At 38.9% G+C, this 21900-nt stretch overlaps 1 protein-coding gene across 2 annotated transcripts in view; it reads right to left on the reverse strand.

Annotated features, from left to right (window-relative positions):
- Positions 1-5175: 5175 nt before the first annotated feature.
- The window catches only part of RALA (RAS like proto-oncogene A), a 30238-nt gene continuing 13513 nt past the window's right edge, over positions 5176-21900 (reverse strand). For both annotated transcript variants that reach the window (XM_005486998.4, XM_005486999.4), the window contains exons 2-5: positions 16017-16171; positions 14977-15185; positions 11357-11531; positions 5176-7121 (exon numbers count right to left, since the gene is read on the reverse strand). In XM_005486998.4, the coding sequence (XP_005487055.1) occupies positions 6999-7121; positions 11357-11531; positions 14977-15185; positions 16017-16130 (621 nt within the window). In that variant the 5' untranslated portion in view covers positions 16131-16171 and the 3' untranslated portion in view covers positions 5176-6998. The remainder of the gene's footprint in view (positions 7122-11356; positions 11532-14976; positions 15186-16016; positions 16172-21900) is intronic.

Here is a 21900-nt window from a genome sequence, read left to right on the forward strand (position 1 = left end):
CAAGAAATTGGAGAGCAGTACACACGGAGAAATTTCCCCTGATGACATATCTTTCCAGCTCTGGACAGGCACAAGGCACTAAATACTCATAAACATCTCCCAGTCTAGGCATTGGCTCTGTCACTTTGTGGGAAGAAGGCATGTACCTTCTGAGGGGGGCAAGAACTGTGGATCATCTCAAGATAATGCAACCGTCTGCACAAATTTGCAAAAAGTGTTCTTTTTTTTTTTGCTGGGTTTGCCCAGTTCTGCTGGGTTTCCACAGGACAACAAACCCCCACACCTCTGACATTATCAAGGCTAAAAGATCAAGCCCTCAGTCTGACGCAGGATGTGCTCCTAAACTGCACACTATCTGGCACCTACCTCCTCAAGCCAGCTCTGACACTCACAGGATTTACAACCACCCATAGCAAAGTGCTATCTGTGGACACAGTACATTATTTTTAACCCCTCTTTTGACACTTCTCCCATCTATTTCAGTAGGCATTTTGGCAGTTATCAAATAAAACAGAAGGATTACTGTTTTAGACACATGCTTTAGAGATGACTAATATTTAACACATTAGTCTGGCAGCATTTTAGCTAACAGGTCTGCCTTGTTGTGCTGAAGAAATCCCAACACTATCTAATAAGGTTTCCTTCATGGAAGAAGCAAAAAGGAAAAAGAAATCTAACAGAAGCATACCAAGCATGCTGAGTTCAGCTGAAGGAATACCTCAACTCATTACTTTCAGGACAGTGTCTAAAATTTAGCATTTAAACTGCTGATTATCATCATGCCTCCACTCTTAGCCAGGACATTCATGAAGCACAAGCTCAGTCTTACCAGATCCTCTCCTTTGTGCCTAGGATACTGACAAACAGTAAGCTGTCCCAGCATCAATAAAGAACAAAAGAGTGGAAAATGCAAAATCTATAGGAAGCACAGAGAGAAGAATAACACCACGCTACCTCAAGGTCCCAGATCCTCCTTCAGACTTTCCATGGAAAAAGAGTGCAAGGGTGCTGTCACAGCTGTGGTCATGGCTGCAGTGGGTGTGTGGACAAAGGTTCCTCCTACCTGCCTTCAACCTCTTTTTACTCTATGCTCACAGCACAAGCAGAGGAAGCAATGTTAACCAGATAAGTGGCTCACACACTGTAACCATTTACTGCCAACTCCCTTTCCGTGAGGAATGAGAGTGAGGTCTGTGAAGAGGACAGCACAGGGATAGAGCAAATGTAGGTCCAACACTGCTGCAGGTGCTATCTCACCTCTTACTCAGGTAACAAGAAAATACCTGAAAATCAGTAGTGATACTGCCAGGAAGAGGAAGCAAAAAGAAGGCACATATCCAGTTTGCAGTTTGGCACTGTCAGCCTCATGGGCCTCACTGGCTGTTTTTCCACCTTGCTTTTGGCACCAGGAGAATGCAGGTGCCTATCCCTTATGCACACAGTTTTAGTTCCTGATCCTCGTCTTACCTCTCAAAGCATTTCAAAGACCCACTGAACTTTAATTTGAGTTCTGTACACTTCCTGATTTCTCCCTTTGCCCACTTTATGCTTCCACAGCTGCTCACCAATGATGGCCACTTGCTATCAGATCATGCAGAAATCAGATTCCCCCTCCTCCCCTTGCTCTTCTGCAAAAAATATGGCCAAATCAAATAGAAATGAACTAGAAAAAAATGTAATTGCTACCACGTTAATTAAGTGAATCAATGCATATTTTTAAATCAACATCCTGCACAGCATGTTTTAGTTTAAGATAAACTGTGGGGTGGAGCCTGAGAAATGAGCTACCTCCCCTTTAGTTTTAACTGCTCAACTTTCACCAATAAGGAGAGACAAATTGGAGAAGGTGTAAGTAAAAAAATAACAGTTTACTAAAAAGCAAAATAGCCACAACTTAGACAACAGTAATGGTCACAAGTACAAAGGTACCGAATCTTGTGGACTCCCCAGGAACAAAGAAGACGAGATGGTGGAGCAGCCCCATCCCAATATGGCAGTCTCTAAAGAAGACTGCATGGCCCAGGGGACAAAGACAAGATGGCAGAGAAGCCCCACTTGGCTTCCCCTGGCAGTGTCAGTTCCCTGGGATGGCACTGCCTGGGGCAGCTGACACCTGCAGTGTCAGCTCCTCTGCTTCTTTTTGGCTGGCCACACCCAGTTGGTTTGGTCACTGCAGTTTCGAGTGCTGTTTGTTGAAGAAAACCGACTCACTGGGCACCGAACCCACAGCCCTGGCCCCAACAGCTCCAGTTCAGCACTGCAGCTGTGTATTGTGAAATTCCCTCTGAAATAAGTTTTGGACTGAAAAAATGCAGTTTCTTGGAGACCTATGCCAGGCCACTTCCCTGGCATCTGAGCAAGAAACAAGAGAGGACTCTGTGTGCCTTTTCCCAGTCTCTTAAAAGGATCCCTTGAACCTCTCACCCCTGACAGAACCTACATCTCCATGTGGAAACATTCCAGGTCCATTTCTGGCCCTCAGGTCTTAAAGGGACATTAACACAAACTGCATGGATTGATGGCAAAGAAAAATGGAATACATTTTTTGGGTTGTCCAGGACAAGCTGAAAAAACCAAAATACCTTAGAGCACACACAAATCAAGTTATATCCAAAATGGATTGTACCAGTTAAACAGATGGTTGGATCTACTCAGGGTCTCTTGAAAATGGGAAGAGCCTTGGCATATATCCAATCCTAGGCAGATCTCAAGTGGTATGGATTTCAGCATTTTTTTGACAATGAAGCTTCAACCAAGATATCCCAGTCTGCTCCATGTATTTTAGATCAAAAATTAACGCCTGCTTCAGTAATAACAACACTAGCACATTTCCTACCACTCAATTTTAGTAATAAGCTGAAGTGACTACAAAAACATGCAAGAAGTTTCTCTCATAATTTAGTTATTTAAAACATAGCAATTTATTGAAAATAATTGCAGCCAAAAATTGGTAAGAGTGAATTTGGAAATAAATATTTTATGCACACGACTAACTGTACATCCACGTGGATGTAAGAGCCAACATGTTTAACAACGAGAAAGTTTAGAAATGAAGGTGTGCTATTAGTTTTTCCTCTTCAATTCTCAGTTGTCGTAGGCTCATCCAGTTCTGACACAACTAAATGTATTTTATGCACTCATGTGATACCAGCCACTGCTCTGCTGCTCCACATTTTGCATTGAACCATAATCAAGTAGAGGACACCTCCCCTTTAAAGGAAGACCTCGTTGCACCCTTCAACATCCTCACAAAGGAAAGCAGAGGGGAGGTAGTGTTTCCTCTCTCATGGTCAGTGACCGGACCTGAGGAAATGGCATGAAGTTGTGTCGGGGAGGTATAGCTTGGATATTAGAAAAAGCCTCTTCATGGAGAGGGTTTGGGCACTGGAACAGGCTCCCCAGGGAAGTGGCCACAGCACCAAGCCCAGCAGAGTTCAAGATATGTTTGGACAATGCTCTCATGCACATGATGTGACTTGGGATGTCTTGTGCAGGGCCAGGAGTTGGAGTTGATGATCCTTGTGAGTCCTTTTCCAACTCAGAATAACCTGATTCTGTAGTTTCATAGGGGCACTGAAAAACTTGGTGTCCCAAAACGGAGCCCAGGATTTTCAGCAAGCCCATTTCACATATTAATAGATAAAAAGATTTTATCTATTACACAACTACAGTGAGCACAAGTCTCAGATATGAATTGTATTTTATTGCATTATGGTTGCCACTGGAATTGCCAGTAGGGTGGTGTTTGTGAGGGTCCCCAGGGTGAGAGGAGAGATGAGAATTTGACTCCATGTTTTTAGAAGGCTGATTTATTATGATATGATATTAAAAGAATGCTCTACTAAAACTGTACTAAATAAAGAGAGGATACATCAGAAGGCATAACAAGAATGATAAAGAAAGCTCGTGACTGACTCCTCAGAGACTGACACAGCTGATGGTAATTGGTCATTAATTAAAAACAATTCACATGTTTGGATAAACAATCTCCAGGCCACATTCCAGAGCAGCAAAACATGGAGAAGCTGAAGCTTCCCAGAAGAAGAAATCCTGGCAAAGGGATTTTTCAGAAAATATCATGGTGACATCATTCTGCAGGCTACTGTGATGTTAACAAGGTCTCTATGAATGGAAGGGACTGCCAGCACACCCTCATGCTACTGCGAAACAGTCAAAGAAAACTGCTAGACACCGCTATTGTTAAGCTACTGTATAGTCAGTGGGAGGTTACAGAAATTACCAAATACACCACAGATTTCTTGGCCAACATTTTTGAAAGTCAATTGTGTTTCTAAAGCTATGAAAAGCTACAGAATAAAGTTAGCATAAAAATTCAGCATTGATTTCATACATAACAGAAGACTCAACTTTATAGCTTTTTACAAATTAAGGCATCTCTCTCTTCTGCAGATTTACCAAACATTGCATTTCACAAAAGTGAGCCGCAGTACTGCCAGCATTAGGCTAACTGGAGGGAACTACCATGGAAAGCTTTGATCTTGCCAGGGATGAGAGTGTCTTCAGCTTCTTGAAGAAATAGGGGATAAAAAGTGCCCTCAGGCACAGAGGCACTCAGAGCAGCTAGACCTAGGAATTTCAGTCACTCAAGTAGGCTAAACAAAACACTCCTCCTATGATGCAAATGTAACACTCACTTTGGATGACCCTCTCAAGATATACCCAAATCCTGTAATACATGATGCTAGCTGTATTCCCTGCAGGTTGAGGAAGCTCACTTCGGTTCTCCTTGAGCATGCAAAAAGAAAATTACTTAGAAGCATTTTTATTTTATTAAAAGTTATGTAGGTTGTCCTTTTTTTTAATTTAGGGTTTTGTTTGTTCGGGGTTTTTAGTTGTTGCTGTTGTTGTTTGTTATTTTTTTAAATCTCACTTTCCGTTCTATTAGAAAACTAATTTTGGAACAAGCTTACCTCAGTTTGTTGCTCATTTTCAGGTAGTCTTGTCACATCTAAGCAAATTACCTATGGACAGAAGGCAGCACATACATAGTTTTTAAAAAGTGGCTTTTTACCAGGCTAATTTGGTTTAATGTAGAATTTTCTTCATGCACATAAACCAATCTTCTAGAGTACTTAGGTTTAACTGCTCGACAATTGGTATTAGATGTAGCTATGTTTATGAGTAATACAGTTATCAATTAACACTGCACAAGTATTCTAGAAAAATGGAAGTTTATTCATCTTTCAATGGCTCAAATAGCAAATAAAAGGACAGGATAAGGCATCAGCCAAGACAAGTTTTGTGTGTCCAGTGGCTTCATAACACCTCAGTTCCCAGTATACAGGTTCCAAAGCAAAGTCACAATGTTAGTGGTTAGACTCCCTGGCTAGATAGACCCAAATGAGTACACATTAAGATGAAGACTGGCTTATATTTGCCAGTTACATGAGTAACTTTTATTCTGCACTTGGCAGTCTACTAAATGCACATACAAAATTCCTACTGATAAATATTGAACATGACAAATGTAACTCCTAAGACTTGAATCCCTAAAACATCTGTTAGCATTAAAGTTAAATATTTGTTACCTAGTTTTCTTGAGCACATTTTAAACTGTCAGTTATAGGCTTATACATGTATAAAAAGTATAACAGTTTGTGGAATTAATCTAGGCTGTCTCACCCCAGAGGAGTCCAAAACCCTCAAACATTCTGGTATATTTTTTAGTTAAGATGTAGCACACTGACCATGTGCTAGTATTCTTCTTGTTCTGAAGCAACTGAGGCAGTATGTTTTGTTTGGGGATTTTGGATGTGCATGTTAAAGGTTTCTGTATTGCAAAGCACATTTAATTGTTTGATATCAACATTAAGTAGAAAAAGTAGCTACACTGTTCCCCATTTGAAAATCAACATAGACTAAACAGTACAAAACCTGCAAAGAGCTTCAGCATAACACACCATGTTCCAATAGCTAAGTATTAGGAACATAAAAGAAATTAATCAGAATTTCCCAGACAACATCTTAACTCAAAACATATAAGCGCTACTAGATCAGCCCCACTCCACCCAATTCCAGGGAGTTAAAACCCAAGGAACATCTAGACAAAAATCTATGTGCAAAAGGGAAGTTTCAAGGTACCAGCATGTTAAATTTTAAACAATTCCAGGCTTTTATGTGCCATAGGCTTATGACTTCAGTCTTATGTGTATTCTGACCTTTTAGTTTTAAGATACCATATTGTCTACCAAGTTACAGATGATAGAATATGCTCTGTATTATTCACATTACCAGAGTATGGCACACATTTAAAGAACAAACACTGCTTGCAGACAGCTAGTGAGTGAAATCATCCAAGTAACTGCGCTCCACAGAGAGGGCAGTCTTGCACTGATGCATAGGGACAGTCTCCATGCAACAGAGTTGAAAATACACCCTTGATTAAGCAACCTGCTATGTTTGGGTTTTAAAATTAAGGCATATTCAAATGTTTCAATGTAAAAGATTACATCGCTCTTCTAAGTTAATCAGGTAATGCAGAACCACATATAGTTTTCCTCAACATAGCTGTTCACATATACATTATTCTTTTTTAATTTGCATAACTCCATGGCAAAACAGCTGCATACTGCTTTGTTAGGTATCATGTTCACAATTGTAATTTTCAAGGCAACAAAAGACAAGATGAATTGACAAATACCAGTGATAAAAAAGTATGCTTTATAAGAACCCACAAAGTAATACTTTGCCCCTCTTGTTCACTATTAAAGAAAAGACTACCTATGAAACACTACATTCAGAAGAAATGTGAGAAGGTAGGCAAATATGAAATGGACTGAACTTTGCTTCTCTTGAAGCCACATAATTTTTTTTCAGTGAATTTGACTTTCAGTGCCGCTCCAAATCATGCTTTTAGTGGTACATTACATTTTCCAACATGTTAGGGTAATTTCAGTCACTTCAGCCTTCAATGGCATGCTTATAAATTATGGTTTTTATTAGTATGGTCAGGGTAGGAAAGGAATCCAAGCTTTTGATTATAAAATGCAACATCTTTCTCTGATTCTCTTAGCTAGGCTTTTTCTTTTCTTCTTCCCGTTCTTTTCTTTGCTGTCTTCCATTTTTCTGGCTCTAATTTCTCTCATTAAATCAAAAAACACCTGAAAAAGATATAAAATGATAAATGCAAAAACAAATGACAGACGTGTTAATTTAAGCTATCATTGACATCCACTTCAGTTGTTGTGAATTGAATCAATAACATGCAATCAGGTTGACCAAACAAATATTAATTCAAAAAATCTGTCAGGTTTTGAAGGTCAAGTTGATATGATGCAATCCTGCTTGTTTCACAGCACCATAATGTTCCCTTGTCTTCTGATATTCGCTTATGAATTCTTCAGGCAATTTTAAACACGAATTGAAAGAAGGGTCTCATAACCAGCCAAGATTTGCAGACATTGTATGTACATATTACTGAAGAAACTTAAGGAAATCAATTTACCTTTTGAATATTTTAAGTCATGAGCTGCAAAGGCTGAAAAGTGCAACATCCAATTTTAGCAACTTATTAATGGAGAAGTAGCATAGACTGAAATGCACGTATGTTGTATGGTATGTTCCATAATGCAAGTCTAAGCACAAAGTGACTAGAGGAAAAAAACCAAAATAGCCAGCATTTCCTTTAAAGCAAAGTCTTCAAACATACAACTACATAAACAATTTTGTTGCAGTGTGATTTCATGGTTTAGCCCAGAATCCCAGTTTCTCCCCTGAAGGTTCCCTCCCAGGTGCATCCATCACCTCTCCTTTCCCCACCCTGACCCCTGTCGAGCACTGCCTGTCAATCCTGGAGTTCCAGAAGGGCGTAGAGTAATTGGGCAGATTCAAAAGATGCCCTCTACCCCTGGGGGAGCATTGGGCCATCCAGGTGTCCTTTGTCCCTTGAGACCTCCTCTCCTGTACCTAGTTGGTGTGCTCCCTATCCCTTCCCTCCTCCCCTCAAGTGGGTAAAAGGGTGAGCAACCACACGGTCTGGTCAGGGAGTTCGGTTGGAGGAGTTGCTGGATTCAGAGGCCTTTGGGCCAGAATCAAAGCTCTGGATCAAAACCTTACTGCAGAACCAACTCCTTTCCTTCACTACCGCCCTTAAAGCTTCTCTGGCAGAGGGAAACCTGAGAGGAAGCTCCATCCCACTGCCACCAGAGCCCCGGCATGACTGGACTTGTCTCCATGCACCCAGCTGCAAGCTACAGCTAGCCAAAAGTGTCTCTGGGGTGAAACACCACAGTTGCCACTAGTTGGTTCACCCAATGGGGCCAGACAAGCCAAGGCACGTCCTGTCCGGAAATATTGGTAATACCAATACAATTTCTTACATCAGAATCTCAGCTGCAGCTACCACATTACAATCTTAAAGTACACAAAGTTCACTTTCATCAAATGGTTTAGAACAAAGTTGGAGATACACCACTGACTCAGGTAAGAGAGATTCTACTGATAGACAGTTAAATCTTTATGACTGGACTACTTAAAGCTACTTTACTAATTTCAACAGCAGATCTTGACTTGATTTACAGAAGGTTACAGCAAACAGTATGTATACATCTTTATAATTTTACTGTAGGAAATCAGCTGAGCAATTCAGAAACTTTTCTCTCAGGAGTCTTTAGATACCCTATCAGCCTGAGAATGCTGAATCTCATCTGCCTTGGAAGCTATGCAGGATCAGGCCTGGCTAGTACTTGAATGGCAGACTACCTGGGAGTACCAAGTGCTCTAGGCTTCCCTTTTCAGCCCCGACATGAACTCAGTTGGTCAGAGCATGATGTCAATAACACCAAGGTCATGGGTTTGATCCCTATATGGGTCATTCGTCCAAGAGTTGGACTCAATGATCCTTGTGGGTCCCTTCCAACTCAGATTATTCTGTGATATTTTGAAATTTGAACTAAGCAATACATCTGTGTCAAGGGATTTGATCCATTTCTGTGAAACATGGACTGAAAAGCTCCTCTACAGAGCTCAGTAGGTTTTTATTACACTGCAGGAAAAGAATCAACTTCATCACATCAAATCTAAAGAAAATCAATGGAACTAAACATTTCCATCAAGAAATGAGATTGCCTTTAGATTTTTAAATGGGCACTAAGTTGCTTGTATTTAAGTCTGTGCTAATGGCAAGATGCAACTGTCAGCTTGCTTAAGTACTGATAACTGTACAACAGTATTTAGCTGTCTGGGATACATAACCTTCTGAGAAAATGTTTAGTGGGTCACCTTTGCCAAAATGAGTGGAAGCTGGCTGTGGTTTTTCAAGTGAGTAAAATCAGTATTCTGGAATTCAGAGAGACCAGATTACAAAAGTAACCCCAAGCTTGTGTAGCAAACTCCAAAACTTCATATGCTTCAAGCAACTAAGAATACACAGTATTCACTGGTGCCAACAAGGTCTCATTTATGGCCTGCCAAACCACAAATCTATATGACACATACTAATCTGGATCCATTATGCCATCAGCTCCATGTATATGCAAAGGCTATTGACCCAAGAGCTACTGAAAAAAGATATTTTATGCACTTTTTCCCCAGCTGCTAAACAATAAAGAAGTGGATTTGAAAGATTTTTACAACTGTAATAGATGGCTGTTAACTGCACTTATTGACCAAAACCAAAAGATGTGTTAGTTTTTATAACAACAAAAAAAAATAGGGCTTTATTCAACAATGAGGATGAGTGCTGTACTTGATTAAGAACTCTTTGCTGTACTGTAGGGTAAATCACTATAGTACTGAAAAATCAGTTTCTTCAGTAAGATAACTGACAGGACACAACCAACAGTTACTGCAAAAGAGAATTTGCATTACAGCTCTCCTGCTGCAATTGACAGCCCATATATATGGATTCACATTAGAGAATTTTTCACCAAATGCAAGATGCACATCTGGATCAGGGCAAACTCAGACATCAGTACAGACTGGGAGATGAACTTGATGAGAGCAGCCCTATAGACAAGGACTTGTGGGCTTTTTATGGATAAAAAGCTGGTCATGACCTGGCAATGTGCATTCACAGCCCAGCAGGCCAGTGATATCCTGGGCTGCAGTAGAAGAGGATTGGCCAACAGGTCAAGGTAGGTGATTGTCCCCTTCTACTCTCTCATGAGACCCCACCTGCAGTGCTGTGCCCAGGTCTGGGGTCCTCAGCACAAGAAAAAACATGAATCTCTTGGAGTGGGTCCAGAGGAGGCCACAAAGATGCCCAGTGGGCTGGAGCAGCTCTGCTATGAAGACAAGCTAAGAAAGCTGGTGTTGTTCAAACTGAAGAAGGGAATGCTCCAGGGAGACCTTACTGCAGCCTTTCAGTTCTTAAAGAAGGTGTATAAAAAAAGACAGCATCTTTTTATGTGGGCAGCTTGTGCTAAGACCCTTGTGGGGACAATTTTGAACGAAAAGGGGAGAGATTTGAATGATTAATTGTAAAAAAATTCTTTACTGTGAGGGCAGTGAGGCACTGGAAAGGGTTGCCCAGAGAAGTTGTGGATGCCCTAACTCTAGAATTGTTCAAGGCCTGGTTGGATGGGGCCTTGAGTAACCCGATCAAATGGTTGGTATCCCTGCCCATGGCAGGGCAGTTGGAACTAGATGATCTTTAAGGTTCCTTCCAGCACAAACCTGTGATTCAAGGGGGGATCAACTTTGTCAACAGCTCTGAAAGGCTGGCACATTGCATTAAACCTACTTATTTCTTTTGCCACACAACTGTGACTCTTACAGTCTGCAAGGCTGACAGTTATTCTGAATTGCAAGACCTTGCATTCTTGCTGAAGCACAACTAAGCAGAATTTTCTTTCCTTGGAGAAAAATATTCTTATGAGGTTCTGAACCAGGTTTTATCTCTGAAAACTCATGAGGCATTTTTGGGCTTTTCATAGCTTTTTGGGTTCATCCAGTCTTCATCAAAACAACATACAAAGAGGCAGATGGTTAAATGAGGGTAGGGGAAGGCTCAAATCCCTCCCCCTTATTTGCTTTTATAATGAGGATCAGGAAGTATTCTTCCTGTTCAGAAGCAGACCCTCCTCTAGTTACAGAAAATGCAGTATGAAGTCTAGGCCAAAAGAGCTGACCCAAGAAAATTTTATAAGGACTTTTGTGTCTTGGATAATAATGATTACTTGCAGTTTAGAATGGGATAAATGTGTTATGCCTAACATTTTCACTATTCTACAAGGAGTCACCTAGTCATGCACTCCTGGCAAGCTAAGGAAGAAAAGTATTTGATTAAAATTCCACAAAACTATTGCTAAAATTAAAAACATAAGGAGTACGATCCATGAAAAAGAGGGATAAAATAAAAACTGATAAACAGATTGTTTAAGAGGCCAGTTATTACCTTGTCAACGTTAGCTCGTGTTTTTGCAGAAGTTTCCACATAATTAACATTCCACTGATCAGCTCTGTTTTTTGCTTCCTCTACAGAAACTTGCCTTTTATCTTCCAAATCTGATTTATTACCAACTAGCAAAAAAGGAACATTCTCATCTTCTTTTACTCTTAAGATTTGCTCCCTGGAGAAGAAGGAAAAAAAAAAAAAGGAAAAGAAAATTAAGCTTTGCATAGAGTACCATTCTTAGAACACATAAAGAAGAACTCAGACTAAATACTTTCACATCTTACAGTGAAAAGCCACTTATTCCTATTATGTAGTTTATATAACAGGAAAGTCTTAAACCTCATTATGACATTTTACAGAATGAAGACAGAGACAGACAGCTAGTCCTTGAGGAAGAAAGCAGTTGAGTCAGTAAAAAATGAAAAAATAGAACAGGACTGGTTTAGGTGATAATTCATATTAATAATTAATTTCCATGAACAGTGTTATTGTGTTATTTGCGAGCATCTACCATTACATTACTGGTTTTGATGGTCATTTTTAAGCTATATCCAAGCTTCAGATTAACAGCTGATTGTTTCCTAACAAAATGTGCCATTTTAAAGCTGATGAAATGATCCATAGCACATCAAGAGAAAATCTCTTCCTTTCAGGAATCTTTCTCAAGTCAATTATATTCAATTTCTGCTTTTAAATATATAAAATCTTCATTTAAATATATGCAGGTATGTCTGTACACATACCTGTGTACAGACACAAGCTGTAAATACATCAGATTTTTAAGGACGGACCCTGCTACTGTTTTAACTGCTAAGATGACAGGTTTAATACTATAAATAAAACTCAATACCACAAATAGTTTGGTACTCAAGTCTTCAACACTTAAAAAAAAAATGAAAGTTTTCTTCTAATTGAAAATGCATTAATACTATCAGGAAGAAGAGTTGTCTCAAAAGAAGAGCATTCTGTATTTTGTCTATGAAAAAAGGAGTATAAAGTTAGTTGTGAAATGTAGCCCTTTATCATAGAGCAATTCCTGAAAGACTGTAAAAAGCACAGAGAAATGAATATCTTTTGGTGGCTAAGGTGAGACCAACTTTAAAGTTGAAGGGAGAGAAGTTGAAGACAGTTAAGTAATCGATATTGATTTGGTATAGAGCAGGATGCCCACATTACAAAAACCTCTGAATAGAATGCAGTCTTGTGCAGGAAGCCTACTGACAGAGCTGAGAAACTGCACATAGTCCATAATTTTTTTTTTTTAACTGCGCACTTGAGGCAGACTGTGACACCACATTTAGTATGAGGTATAAATAAAAAGCAACATTTCTCCTCTTCCACACAAATCCAGTGCAAATGTTTTAACAGAGTCTGCAGCTATCCAAAAGTAGTTGGAATAGCCAGGGGATCAGGAAGGTGACCAGATGAAAACTCAGTGCATCATGGCAGTACCTGTGTAAATAAGACTTCTGGTAAAAACCAGTAGCTTGCAACACTAGTTACCCAGGCAATGCTACACTGGGTTAGTGTGACAAGGTTTTGTTAGTGATGGGTCTATAGATGTGGCTTCTGTGAGAAGCTGCCAGAAGCTTCCCCAATGTCCATTATTGGCAGAGCCAATGCCAGCTGGCTCTGGGACAGACCCACTGCTGGCCAAGGCCAAGCCAATGGTAACACCTCTGTAATAACTTATTTAAAAATAAGTAATACTGTACAGGTACAATTGCACTCAGAGAGGAAAGGAGTGAGAATATGTGAGAGGAACAACTACATAGATACTAAGCTCAGTGAGAAGGGGGAGGAAGTGCTCCAGGCATCAGAGGTGGGATTTGTCTGCAGTCCATGGAGGACACTCATGCTGGGGTATGCTCCTGGCAAGGATCTGTGGGCCTCTGGAGAGGGGGATCCACGCTAAAGTAGGTTTACTGGCAGGAATTGTGGGGGATCCATACTGGAGCGGTCTGTTCCTGAAGTACTGCAGCCCATAGAAAATGACCCATGCTAGAATAGTCAGTGAGCTGCAGCTTGTGGGAAGGACTCACAGTGGAAAAGTTGATGGAGAATTGTCTCCTATGGGAGAGACTCCCCACTGGAGCAAGAGAAGGACTCCTCTCCCTGAGGAAGATGCAACAGCAGGAAAAATGTGTGATGAACTGATTGTAACCTCCATTTCCTGTCTCTCTGCACCATTGGGAAGGAGAAGATAGAGCCCAGCAAGGAGGGAGGGGTGGAGTGGAAGGCATTTTTAAGGCTAGTTTTGCTTCTCATTCTTCTGCCCTGATTTTGATTGGCAATAAATTAAATTCCTTTCCCCAAGCGGTGTCTGTTTTACCTGTGATGGCAATCAGTAAGTGAACTCTTCCTGTCCTAAACTCATCAGCCTTTCATTGTATTTTCTCTTCCCTGTCTAGCTGAGCATGGAAGATATAGAGGGGCTTTGGTGGGTACCTGGGATAGACCACCACAGATGCCAAACAAACTTTGACATTTTTACAAAAATGTAAAAAGTTAACCTAACAGCAATTCAGATGATGACATTCATATTGTCCTTTGAGCCCCTTCTGAAGACTAGACAAGAAATATCTAATTAATGATGTGCCAGTTTGAAATTGAGAACTTTAAAAAAAACGCACATTACGAGAGCCAGAACAATTCTACCGAAAGCAAGCCCAAATTTTAACAAACAAGTTTTCAAGTATTTAAAACTATTGTCATTGCAGTATTGCCATTTTCTAAGGCCAAAGATTGTATACTTTGAAGCACTGGCATGATTTTAAACACAGTTGAATGTTATTTTGCACTCTAGGGGAATTGAACTGTACTAAACTGTCCTCCATGACTGACAGTACTCAGCATAAGCCTGCAAACAAAAAAGACCTGCTCTTCGCTCTCTCAAAACATAGAAATACAGATATATAGAAACACAAATAAATTAAAAACACCAGAAGATGAAAAATTTACTTTCTCCCCTCTTCATACCTCTTCCTCCTCCCTTAGATATTAAACATATGCTGCTACTTAAGGCTAATTAAGTTGAACTGTGAGAGCATCTCCAAGAAGACTAATTTCAATGGGATGCAGATAACTCTTTTTTATATTTGCTTCCTTAATTTTATTTCAAATATTTCCTATTTCAAATATTTCCTATTTCAAATATTTCCTATTTCACTACACTTGGAACTGGTAAAACTGTTTTCTATTATCTTTTGTCTTTTATAAAAATACAGTAATGAGTTATTTAAATGTTTTCTCTCTCAACTGAAATTAAACACCTGCAATATAGTCCAACCTGTATAATATTCTATAACTTTCATAAGAGTTTTAATATGATGCAGTCTGTGGTTGAGACCATGGTGAGGCAGCTATCTTCTGAATGTTGCTGTGTGTCTGTTCTGTGGCAATAGCCTTTCTGGTATTCCAAAACACAGCAGCTAAGACATCTAAAGTTCTACAGATAGCAAAGGCTTGACTAGGCATTTGTTCAAAACATTATGTGACAACAGTAAGATCTGCAATCCAGTCTGGACCACCAAAAGGAAATTACAAAACACACACACACACAAAAATCACTTTCAATCATCTCAGTGTAATTAGAATTATTATCTTGCGTTGTAACTTACCTGAAGTCTGCAGTTGCTGCAAAGGATTCCAGCTCTGTAATAGAGAAGACGCAAAGAAAACCTTCTCCACTTCGGAAGTAGTTGTCTCTAATTGCAGCATAGTCCTCCTGCCCTGCTGTATCCAATATATCAATTTGGACTTCTTCCCCATCCAGAACAACCTTTTTCCTGTAGCTATCTGCTTTGGTGGGCTCATAGTCTTCAACAAACTAGAAAAAAAACCCTTCATGATGGAAAATCATGCCTTTATAAGAAACTTGCTTCTGTTTGTGCATCTGGATATAGCAAACATGAAATGAGAGCTGTAACTAATAACTAAGCATTGTGCATTTAGGCCCTGTTAAGTACTCAAGCAACTCGTAGTTAAAGCAGACTTTTCATCAGCCCAAACAGTTTTTAGGTTTTTGCTTTCCTCAGCCATTACAAGGAAATGTAGAGGTTATTTCAAAACATCAGTGTGTGCATGACCCAAACTTCTTCTGGTTCAAGCACAACATCTGTCTGCGTTCTATTATGAAATCAGGCAATCTTGACTTTAGATAAATTTTGTATCTACTTTTAAAGTACACTGAATGCTTAGCTTCTGACTTTTAACAAAAATGGATGACTTCCACTGGAAAAAAAAAAAGGAAAAGAGAAACTAATTTTCCTTCCTGTCCTCAACACCAGCACAAAAAAACATGGAGGAAACTGGCTGTTTCAGGTGCCATGCAACTCATCTAAGTGAAGAAGCTTTGAGCTATAATAACCAAGTACTAAGTCTAGTGATCAATGCAAAAATATTCCAGTAATATAACAGAGTATCTAACAGCTGAGAAGTCTGAAAAATGCCAAATTTTACCTTCACATGTACCTTTAGAGGGCAAATCAGTAATGTCAAAACATGGTTTTGTCACACTTAACTGCTGAATTTCATACCACGTCATTTACACATCATTTACTTACATTTGGACCCTTTCAGAAAATAATTCTACAAATGTAACTTAAACAACACTATGTAGCAGGTACCTCCTGAGATCATTTCTATGACAGACTCTTACCTCATCATACATAAACTGTAGTGTTAAAGCAGATTTTCCTACACCACCACTTCCCACCATGATGACTTTGTGCAAAGCCAACGAATTCTGTCCTTTAGGTTTATTTGCTGCCATCTTTGGATTGCAGAAAATTCACAGGTATCAAACAGAAAAATCTAGAAGAAAAATATTTCTTTGTTAGCTTTCTTTTCCTTCTCCCACATGAACTGATAAAATGGATTTTTTTCAAATTCCTACATATTTAATGACTTAATTTCAGTTCTGCTTTAGTGAAAGCTACCTGCTCTTTCACTGGAAACCATTCCACAACTTATATTGATCTCTTTTTTTTTTTTTTTTTTTTTTTTTTAAATTAAGCAAAGAAATCCTTCACCATTTGGAAGCAGCATTTTAGTATGTAGAATTTTCTTTTAGTGGCACAGTACGTGTCAAGAATTCTTGATAGTTTACTATAAGAATTGAAAAAGGAAGCCACAATGAATCAACACCATATAAGAAAACATGATATGACAGCTGGAGGGGAAGGAAACAGACTTTTGAAGGATTTCCAGTTTAAATGTTAAGACACAGCAGCAAGGATTAGCTAGAGTACTTTTACAGGAAAAGCAAGCAAACTTAAGATCTAAAAATACCCAGTTTCAGTTAAGTCAGAAACCAAAATAATCTAGTTTAGACAGAGTGGAAAGATTCAACTTGCCTACAAATGTAATTATTTGGTATATTTGGAGTAGCTGTCTCAGTCCTGTGACTGCTTGTTTGAACACAAATCTCTGCATCTCACCAACACCAAGGGGCTCTATGACAGCTAATTCACATAGTTTAATGTATGAGAATAACACAAGCACAAAAAGTAGCAATTTCATTAACTTTAAAAAAAATCATGCGTGCTAGAGTTTTAGTGGATCTCTATTTTCCCCACACTTTTGTTTCATTCTCAACCTATCTCAATAGTAATAAAGCTGTATTTGTAAATGCTGGCACAGCTCTTAAAACACAGGGAAGTCCCTCTACAGCGACAGAATGTGCTCTCATCCAGAGACTTCAGGTCAAAACAAGGTCTGAACTCCAAAAGAGACAATGACATCTACATTACATATGTAAATACAAGGAAGATTTATGGTAGCAATTGAAAACCAAATGCAATTTTCATATTTTAATTAAAAACACAAAACCAGCACATTCACATCGCTCTGAGTTATATAACAACCAGATAATAACGCAGCATAGTAACTTATCATGATTACCTTGTTACCTTTAGCCATCATGATTATTTTATAAAGTCACACTAAAATTACATCCTACTGCATAATGAATTACCCTTGTGTGCAGCTTAAACAATCAGAATGTGAAGCATGACAACTTCCTTCAAACTGATATCAAAAACCCTAGTTGAGGCCCTGCACCAAGGCCTTGTTAGCAGTGATGCAGGTAGTATAAAAGCACCATGACTAAAGCTTCATTGAGATGAAGCCAATCCTTCATGGAAGTAAAATAAATACACGCCATCAAGGTTCTCACACTGCCATGCCAACAAGCAGGCTGGGGATCAGCAAGCAGCTAGGAGAGCTACTGAGGACCACCAAAGAGATATCACCATGCCACAGCCCAGCAATAAAAGTTGTCAGAGAGGTTTGAAGTTTGTCAGCACTGCCATTGCTCAGGAACTGCTGGGCGTTGGTCAGCTAGCAGTGAGCAAATTTTCTTTTAATAACTTCTCTTGGGGTTGTTTTCCTTTTAAAAAAATATTTACTAAGTTATCATTATTTCAACCCATAAGTTTTCTTACTTTTATCCTTTCAATTCTCTCCCCCCTCCCACAAGTGGCAGGGGGAGCGAGCAAGCAGTGGGACTTATCTGCCTACCAAGCTAAATCCAAACTATGTAAAAAACTCTTGAGATCACATCAGCACAGCTACCCATTCTACTGGCAAATAATTCTGAAAATGCAACTGAAAAGTAAGTCAAATTATTTTCCCTGGAAAGATTATCTAAGCAAAATAAGCATAAGTAAGGTGCCGTACTCAGTACAGAAATATAGCAGAGAAATACAACTAATATCATGGTACAAGTTCTTTTTAAAAGAAGATGGAAAACAGCAAACATTTCTGTTTTGGCTTAAAAAGAACCATTTCTTTCTTTTTACTCAAGAGGGAGTACAAGAACATATATAAATAAATAGTTCCAAGTCACACTTTCAACCTACTACATTGTTTTTCCTTGTGCACTTTTCTCTTAAAAGGAAAAACACATCCTGAAAATGATGCTTCTTAGTATGTATGTCAGACAAGTAAGAAAGAAAATTAATCTGAATTCCACTATCAACAGCTCAGTTTGCAAATGTTAAATTCCAATATCCACCTGGATGTGACCAACTCTAAGCTTACTAAGCATGAAAATAGACTATTCTTCCATAAGTACTCCAATACTGGAACCAGTCCAAATGAGCTCAGCAGGACCTCGCTCAGGTGAGTTTGGGCTAACAATACTACAGTCTGAAAAAAAATTTAAATGCACAGTAGCAATATTTCACTGTAATATTTGCTGTAAATTAATCTCCAGTCTTTAAGTAGATTGAGCAATGTGAAAATTCATATTTTACTTCAACTAACAATTTAACAAGTAGTGTCCCAGTGTGACAAACAAGTTGCCACTTTTTGTACTCTCTGCAACAGCTGACCCATAAAAAACCCAAAACATTTCCATTTCCAATTTGATCCTGACAAATAATTGTCAGTAAACAACATTCCATTAAGATACTGAAAAGATACACTACCACAGACTTGAAATCTTCAAGATAAGCTTGTCATAAACACCTTTTGGAGTAGGAGAGTGGCTCAGGGATGTCAGTTTACTCCCAAGTTCTTCACAAGCCAATAAAGACATAATGCTGGCAAAAACTTAGGTCTCTTGAGTAGTAGACAATGTGGAAATAGAGGAATAATTCACAAACAATGCAAGTACAACACAATATGATACTGTGCAAACAACACTTAATCCGAAGAGACTGCTTCAGAGCAAATATTGTGCCAGAGAGAAGAAAGACCTTGAAAGGGATAAGTTCTAAGCTATTGGCACAATTCTACCTGTTTCAGTGTGCTTTGAAAAACAAAGAACCTAGATTCCAATTTTAACAGTAAAGCACCTGAGATGAAGTTTCATGCAAAGTCTTTCTGCCTGTAATTTATGTAGCCTGACTTATTTTCATAAGTAGTATTAATTTGGGTCATATCTAGTTACTGAACTGTCCTACTTTATAATTATGATAAAACAGACAGAGACTATGGCAAGAACCCTGCTGTGTGAAGCTCAAAAAAGCATACTTCCTTCATAAACATACCATGGCATTGCTTAATTTTGCTTAATAAGTGCAAAATTACTTGCAGGTCAGAAGATAAACACAGGATTATCCTACAGTGAAATCCTACGTCACCTGCAGAAGAAAGATGTTCACAAAGAGCCAAGCGTGGTGCTGTCAACAGCTACATTATCCATTTGCACAAGTCAGCTTTTCACCACACCCACTGGAAATCCCAGCACATCAATTCAGATGGTAACATATACAAAAGTTTACTCTTAAACAGTTCTTCATGTGGTTCAATAAGCTGGAACGGAAGCAAAAGCTGAACTGGCTCAGCAATGTAATGCAGCGTCTTCATTCAGAAGGGCAAGGACATTGCCTAACCACTGTGCTATGGATCAGTCCTCACTCTACTGCAGATAAACTCCTAGGAAGCTGCCCTTTCCCAACATATTTGAGCAGATAAAGACACAAGCAAATGAATCTCTGACTGCTCAGACAAAGTAAGCAGTTCTCAAAGCTCCTACAGCTGTTTTATTGCCTGCTTGCAGATAAACACACCCATGATTCTGTGCTCCATTTAATGGCAGTTTTCCAACTGGAGCTAGGATTTTTTTTGGGTTTTTTTGAGTCAGGCTAGCAAGCAATTAGATTAACTAAGAACTGCAGGAGTAGGAATTATAATTCATGTTAGCATCAGTGATATTTGACAAGACAGTGTCTTGTCCAACAGTCTAGAAATCTGATCAAAGGAAAGAAGAGTAGGTAGCAAAATAACGTTTATTTTTACATTATTAAGATCATCAAGGAATTTCCATCTGGAATTATAAAGCTGTTGCTTGTCTTAAGTGATTGGCTTCTACCTGTATCAATACTTCTCGGAAACTTTTATACATTACAACCGGCACACACAGGTCCTCTGCACAAAAATTACAGTGTTGCCTTTAGTCCCCCATGGATTTAAACACAACATGCAGCTCCAGCCTCCAGAGGAGCACGCTGGATAGTGTAACACAACTTAGACACAGTATTGTGTTAACTTCTGCACAGTCTTCAAACACACAATGGTTACCTCTAGCTCCAGAAGAGTAAGAGATAATCAGGTAGCAGCTCAAAAAGCAGTTTTGATCTCCAGGGACAATATTTTCAGGGAGAAATTTTTGCAAATATAAGTTAGGAAAGAAAAAACCCAAAAAGCAGGAATCCTTAGTCTCTCTTTCTTAGTCTTTGTTTTGTCCTCCTATTTACTATTTCAGCCAAATAAATGGAGATAAAAATATACTTATGGGCAAAAAACCCTTATGGGTTTTATCCCTCACTCAACTGAAATGACTCTTCTTAAGCTGTCCTATTCTTCAGTTGGCTTTTTCTTACAGAATAACTTGCTCCAAACCAATCAAAGCATGTTTCCTTACATATCCATTCCATTTGTCCTCTCCATCCCTCCCCAGTACAATAATCCCAAGGTTCATACACTAAAGGAGAGCAAAAAAGTGGCCAACAGAAGAGCTGCACACCATCCAAAAAGGGCAATAGACACCAATTTAGATTGCTTTCTTTCCTTCACTGTGGATCACAGGGTACAGAATTCCCCATATTTAGCCAGCACCAAATACTGAAGAAATTTATAGAAACAATCATATCCAAGATACCTACATCTCTGTCAAAATGTACCCAAAACTGGCCAAGAGGCCAAAAGCTAACAAAGAACAGAGCATATGATCAGTCTCATTGTCTTACACAAGGTGACCAAAAGAAGTCTAGAAGCTATTCCATTCATTTTAATTCCTTGGAGTCTTGTAAATGCAATGTAAACGAGAACAGACCAGGAAAAGAAAAGCATTACACCAAAGTCACATCACTACAGGCACAAGTTCAGCTGGCATCTTCTTCACCACTATGCATAAAGCTGAATGCAGGCCTTGTGAATATGCAGTTGTCCTTAACAGGCGGACTTTGATTTGCTGCAGACATTTGTTTGAAGGGGTCTAGTTAAACATAGCTTGTATTTACAGATAGCTGGTACACTTAGCATAGTTGGTTCTAGTTAATAAGTAGAGATAGTGGTGCCTTTCATCAATTGCAAAACAATTTTTTATTGTCAACTTCATAGCCTACATAAAACTAATACATCAAAACTAAATCCTAGTTCATTTCCTTTCCTTTAAGAGAAGATTACATAAAGATTTGAAAGTCTGTCATATTAACCTCATTACCCACTCACTTTTAAGATGAGTAATTTTCTTCCCTGAACACTGCTTTATATAAAAAGCATCAATTACAACTGCTAGCTGATACATTATTGCACCCACCTTTACTCTGTTTAACAGAGCTAGAACTTGATACATTTGAAGGAACAGGAATAATTTAACTGCAGTATGTGAGCTGCCTGCACAATATCAAGAACTACTTAATATGCTTTGGCCAAAATACTTCCAGAGAGGCAAAAATTATCAATTACTTACTGAATAATTAAAGAAAATTTTACAGTGGAAACTCATATTGCTCTAAACAAATAACTTTTTTAACTTGAAGAAATTAATGCCTGCACAACTCTGCACTTTACACTTAGTATATATCACCTCT

Source organism: Zonotrichia albicollis, chromosome 1 (assembly GCF_047830755.1).
Source record: "Zonotrichia albicollis isolate bZonAlb1 chromosome 1, bZonAlb1.hap1, whole genome shotgun sequence".
NCBI lineage: Eukaryota > Metazoa > Chordata > Aves > Passeriformes > Passerellidae > Zonotrichia > Zonotrichia albicollis.